Raw genomic sequence first — 6,265 nt, forward strand, 5'->3', positions numbered from 1 at the left:
GTCCAACTGTAGTCAGACTTCACGTTACACAAAGCGCATGCGTTTATCACCTCAAGTGAGCTCTGCACTCCCCCACACTTGGGTTGTTACCAACATCTGGTGAAAATTTCATGTCATTAGCACCTCTAGTAATATATTTACTGAGAAAAATGGTGACGTGTTCAATACTTATTTTACCTGCTGTAGTTGCTTTTATCTCATGTAGGGGTTTGTGTAGGGTAGACAAGGATTCCTTTTCTTCTTAAGAGATGTACAGGTGTTCCCTTTAGACGCCAGAGAAAAAGAAGAGAAGAAAAGAAAATCTTTTGTGTCTGTTTCATGAAAGTTACAAGGCCCCTCAGGATTTCTGCAGGAAGATGAGATCCACTGTGTCTTTCCCACCACCCACTGTAGTTCTCCTCAGCTCAACACACAAGTCTGACCCACATTTCTCTGCATATTACAGCTTCTAACTCTGTTCTTAAAGCCGCGCTTGTGGAATATTCACTGTAAACACTGCAGCAAGCTGTGAGTCGGAATGGCTTTATATTGGTTCCATGTTCAGGAGTCGGGGAAAACTAAAAGGCGCCTGGGGAAATTTGTTGCTCTCCCATCACTAAGCTACCAGGACTCATGGGAAATAGGATTTTTTTTTTCAAAYCAAGAATGCTGATGAAATACAAAAAAAAAGAATGTTTATCTGTCATATCTGGATTTTTCAGTTTGACAGAGATGGATATTTTTTTTGTCTTAAGCTTCAGCATAGACAGTTTGACACAGCAATAGAAATCTGTGCACAAAGTGATTTAGTAAAAAAATGCTAAGGAAAGTTGTGTCCCAACTCAGGGGCCTCAGCCTACCTAGACCAGTGGTTCCCAAACCTGGTCCTCAAGGACTCCTGTTCTGTTTTAGATGTTTCCCTGCTTTGACACATCTGCTTTGAATGAATGAGTGATTAACAATCTTCTGAAGACCTGCTGATTAGCAGGGAAACAAGAAAAACTTACAAGGATAGGGGTCCTTGAGGACCACGGTTGGGAACCACTGACCTAGACCACGACCCATGCAGGCCACACCCTTCAGTGCTGCATAAACCAGCTGTGAAATGAGACGGTCTAGCCTTCGAATAACATACAGTGTGTTTGCCTGACCACCCCAGTACCATAGTGAWATGTTTTACATCACATATCTTCAGACTTAAATTACATTGGGACAGGTATTCACACGTCTTTTCACTGGAGGAATAACTTCACAATTAAAAACGTTACATGTAAATAAAAAAAACCATTTAGGTTTAGCTCCAGTATCAGTACTTAAAATGACACCTCATTTAATGTCTCACTGCAGCATAAATTTTATCAGCTAAGTTGCCAAACACACCTTCTTTGTTTTACTGTTTGGTTTGCCGGCAACACATTAAATCCTGAGATATCCTTGGCTTGGAATGATCCTCAGATGCAGCCGATTTAGGAGTTTGTGAGCCGCATTTGTAGGCCAAATGAGAAGGAGGCTACAGATCRGGGTAGCCTTCGGTGCAGGGCAGTGACATAAGCGGCCGACAAATGTGGACTTCAAAGGACGCAGTCCCTGAACTGAGAAACAGCTCGTTGTGAAAATTTATTTATTTTGCAAGTAACAGAAATAAGTGATCCAAAGAATAAATTCACTTTGTGGAATGGTCGTCTGAGTTGTTTACTTACAATAAACAAGACACAAAAGTTAACAGAACCATCAAACTCTCTGTCAAAATGTGTCTGTCAGGCAGTCCTACCATATATATATATATATATATATATATATATATATATATATATATATATATATATATATATATATATCAATATATATATATATATATATATCAATGTAATGTAATCTAACAAAGTAATCTACATATGAATACACCTCCAGTTAGTTTTAAGCCAAAGTTTCAAAGCATTTACAGTATATAATACGTACTGTTTTCAGCATGCAGAGCAGATCATGATGTCACTCCCATGCACCTAGGCCAAAAATGAAAACTGATAAATTACAATGACAAGAGTGATTACTCCTAGCATATCTTATTCTGATCATAAAACATCCTACCTGGTGGATTAGGGGAAACATAAGCTGCAGAGGTGCATTAGGTCAGTGAAAGGAGGTCATTAGCTTTCTGACCTCAGCAGGATCTGTGAGAAACAGCTGCACAAAGGTGTTCTTCCCTAACATTGCCCAAGTTAATATTAGGGTTTTAGACAATTTTTTGTGCTCAAACTATGCGTTGAGGACTATGCTCTACTACTGCCACTACTTAAGCTACAGAAATGCAAACATAAGACATGTAATCTGCTCAGAAACTGAGATCCTCTCAAAGTTTAGCGCCAATCCACAGAAAATGGATCAGTCGTGATCTTTTCAAACCCAACCATGTTTTAAGCAGATATTTAAACTTTTGAAAAGCTCATGCACTTCTCTGTAAAACACAGCGATATTCTTAGAACAGACAAAACCAAATGCTAATTTAATTTAGAACCATATTCCTCTGAGTGTGATCATAATAAGTCAATGTAATGAGATGTGTAAATGAGTCTGGGTTCCACTTTGAGGACAAAAGTTGGAGCCTTTTTTTTCACGATCTGATTAATTTAAGGTGTGTGAAYGAGAAAAGGTCTGATAAACACAGGCTCTGAAACTGTCCGGCTCTGTGAGCGTTCAGGAAGTTAAATGACAGCTGCTGTCGCGTGCTGTCAGTGACATGCAGTTTGTTGTAAATCGTTTCAGTGATGGAGCGAGCAAAGCTTCCTATCTCCTCTGACTAAGATGTCACATTCTGTTTAAAAGCTGTACTAACCACATTGTGCTTTTTCAGTCCCCTTACGATGGCTTTTTGCAGAACAACGGCTCAGTGAATGGTCTTTACCCCGTCCCTTAGTGCTCTTTATGCTCAGTCAATTAGTTCAACCTGTTATTTTTAGCTACTGGGAAAATATCCACACTTATAGTAATGCAAAGACTTCTTCACTGACTTCTTTTTTTGTCTTTCTCTGCACTGCTTTTTTTGATCACAGAGAAAGAGAAGCGAGCAAAAACAGGGTCAGATGGGGAAGGCGCCAACAACCCTCAGTCGGACAGCTCGGCCAGTCTGGGCAGCCTGAAGGGAGGAGGTGAGTCATGTTGCCCTCTCTGTCACACCAGTCGTAGCCTTGGTGAGATGAAGACTGTCAAGTCTCTTGTGACAAGGTTAGCTTGTATTAAAGCTGCGAGTCAGTCTGAACTTTCACTGAAGTAAAGTCGCACCATCATCATCGTCACAGTGAGCAGGAAACGACATTTTAAAATGAATATGCATGAATATACTGATGATGTCTCCTTTAAAGCCCGCGGCTGTGTTTTGATCCAATAAAACAAATCTTGTTTCAGTAATTCCCATGGCATTCTTGAATAACGGAGCTAATATCACGCCGTGAAATCATATTATGGAAACATAATTACAGCCCACTTTGTTTACAGAAACTGTAAAAGAAGCCAGTGTTTGAACAGGTTTTCTACGATTTTAGATATGAGTCGTGAACATCCAGTGACATAATACATGCACACTCTGCTCTTTTTCGTGATGCCGTCTTTTTGATCCTTCCGGTGTCAGACRTTTCAGTTTGGGAAAAGCGGATTTTTAAAAATCCGAAAACATCCGCTTTGCAGAGCGCTTCACCTCCTGCTCAGCCAGGTGGCCTCCAGCCAGAGCGGGATCTTTTTTAAATTTATTTATTTMTAAATCTCTCCTGACACTTTACGTGGGTCTGTGGCTCTGAATGTTTAGTGTTTCACGGTGTGTAGGTTTTTTTTAGGATGATCTCCCGAGAAGCAGGACTTGGACTCGGATCGTGCTAACACAGAGGCTCTGTGTCAACGCGTTTGGACCCGGTGGGTCATTTAGCTGCCAGTGGATTGGATTTCCTAAAGGCAAATTGGCAYAATTGCATAAGTAATGGAAGCCTCAGAGTGCTTTTTGGAAAAGGCCGAGCAATCCTCGGCTAAAGTGGAGATTGGAGAGGGCAGGGCTTTAGAGCGCTCATAAGTTTATATTCATGACCTCCTGGCTGTGGCTGATCAAATGACATGTCACAGAAATGGATCAGGATTAGTGTTGCTGTGAAGAGTGAGTCAGCTTTATCGATGTGATATGATCCCTTCAGTTCTTGCAAATCACTGGAGGATTTCTCCTGCTGGGAAAAAAATAACCTATTTTATTTATTTATTGTTATTTTAGTCTGATCTGATTGAAACTGGAACTCCTTCTTACTCTGCTTCACTAAGTTATCATTTAATCAGTTTAATGCACTTTGTGTAACTCTCTCTCTCTCGCTTGGGGGAAACGATGAGGACTTAGTGATGTCCCAGTTATGACTGAGCCGTGCAGCAGCAGGTGCGACAAACTGTTTTGGATTAGCGGGTATTTTTGCAGGTCAACAGGATTGCCTCCTATATTGGATCTGCTGGGTGCGGATATTAAAACTACTCTGACCTGTGCGTTTGAACTCGACACGTATTTGCCTTCATTAATCATCAGGAAGGTCATTAGAAACCAATCTCACTAGAGATCAGGGATGTCACACTACGTGACAACCCACAGATGTTTGAATTGATGAGAGACATTACCAGTGTAATGACTTTATACATTTCTGTTTTTAATCTCTAAAATACGTTTTTTTTTTTTTTAGATGCAGCCACAGAGACTCTCCTGGACTTTGCAGAGGGAGCTCACGCAGCACAGGCCCACTCAGGAACAAAGCAGACCGACTCGGATCCCTTTATGGTGCATAATCACACAGCAGAGAACAACAATACAGTTTGGGTAAGWCYAGAGTCTRACTGGCYGGTAAAYTTCACATGTTTGGGATAAGAAGCAGAAGAAATATGTGAAAAGAGTGATTAAATGTTACCCAGTGATGTGTTCTGCTTTTATTGAGCAAACTGAGTAAATGTTTGACTGGTGCGTTCTGTGTGGCAGGAGCTGGAGGACGGTCTGGACGAGGCTTTCTCAAGGTGAGAAGAATTGTGAATTTGGATTTTTTTTTATTACAAGTAAAGGAAAGTAAAGTAAAATAAATCAGCACTCTTTAAAAAAAACCTGTTTCTCCTTTGGCTCGGCTCAGCGCAGTAAACCCCAGCGGACTGGAGACAGGCTCAGTTTACAGGCTCTGATGGAGCTGACGCCTGACCCGAKTCACGCTGCTTTTCCAGCTTCTGTGTGCCACAAACAGCCTCTGGTTACAAATGAGAGACTCGGGTTGATACGAGTGCAGGAAGACTTTTTCAGTGTTGTTATTGTGTTGGAAGAAGAATAAAATGTTTGGGGTCTGTGCTCATTTTAAACTGTTTAACTTTGGTCAGTCTGCACCCAGAGACACTCCGGAGCTCTGCTGTCAGGTTGCTCAGTGTTTGTTTTGGACCGCCACAGAAACTCATCCAACTCTTTATTAGTGTATATTTTCCTCTGGCTCTGCTTCTCGTTTCCTGTGCCAACTCCACGGCGGACYGCTTCGATTTATTTATTCTTTTCACTTTCATTTAGCACAGAGGCAGTTGGCTCCACAGACTTTGTAATCAAGCACTAAGAGGCCATTTTAGACGTGCTATTCAACAATTATTTGTCTGCACCCACAGTAATTACACCTGAACGCCGTTAGTCTCCAGAGCTGATTAATGAAGATGCGCCGTAGTGTTTGCAGAGATGTAGGGACGGTTTAACGTCTRTCGGAGGCTGATTGAGTTCGTTGTAAGGAGGGGAAAATATAGTGTTGATCTAGTGCTAAYATGTTGGCTTAAGTGTGTTTTATAGCTTGATGTGAGCATTTAACTCTGATACAGATGAATAGATTGTTCATTAATGAGCTATTAAAATGCTTAATTGCTGTATGTAGTTTCAGGGTAACTTAATTATTAATATAAGCATTAGGAAAGTCATGTGCATTGCATATTTGCTTCAAGACAAACCCCGGCAATTCTAATTATGTTGACAATTGCTGCTTAAARTCATTTTTTGCTCTTATTTGAGACTTCGCTGCCCCCTGCTGGTTGATTAATCGCTGCACTTGAAATGAATTTTTATTGTCAAAAATGACAAAAAGAGGATTTTAAATCAGGATTAAGCACAACAAATCATCTTTAAGCAGAGAGGTTTTACAGTAAAGTCAAACTGTGGCCACAGAAATACACCCAATGGGCCTCATGCAAGAACATGTTTGTATTCTTATCCTAAATTTCTCTTACTTTTGTTCGTATGAACATGTCACGTCAGATTCAA

The 6,265-nt window shown here is 40.7% G+C and overlaps 1 protein-coding gene across 4 annotated transcripts in view; it reads left to right on the forward strand.

The window, feature by feature from the left end:
* ldlrap1b (low density lipoprotein receptor adaptor protein 1b) overlaps positions 1-6,265 on the forward strand; it is a 29,775-nt gene that overhangs the window by 20,619 nt on the left and 2,891 nt on the right. For 3 of the 4 annotated variants that reach the window (XM_014011131.1, XM_014011145.1, XM_014011138.1), the window contains exons 6-8: positions 3,030-3,125; positions 4,680-4,813; positions 4,970-5,004. In XM_014011131.1, the coding sequence (XP_013866585.1) occupies positions 3,030-3,125; positions 4,680-4,813; positions 4,970-5,004 (265 nt within the window). Of the gene's footprint in view, positions 1-3,029; positions 3,126-4,679; positions 4,814-4,969; positions 5,005-5,114; positions 5,335-6,265 lie in introns of those variants that run through there. The other variant, XM_014011154.1, reaches the window with a different exon arrangement.

The sequence above is a fragment of the Austrofundulus limnaeus genome, unplaced genomic scaffold (genome assembly GCF_001266775.1).
Source record: "Austrofundulus limnaeus strain Quisiro unplaced genomic scaffold, Austrofundulus_limnaeus-1.0 Scaffold2, whole genome shotgun sequence".
Lineage (NCBI taxonomy): Eukaryota > Metazoa > Chordata > Actinopteri > Cyprinodontiformes > Rivulidae > Austrofundulus > Austrofundulus limnaeus.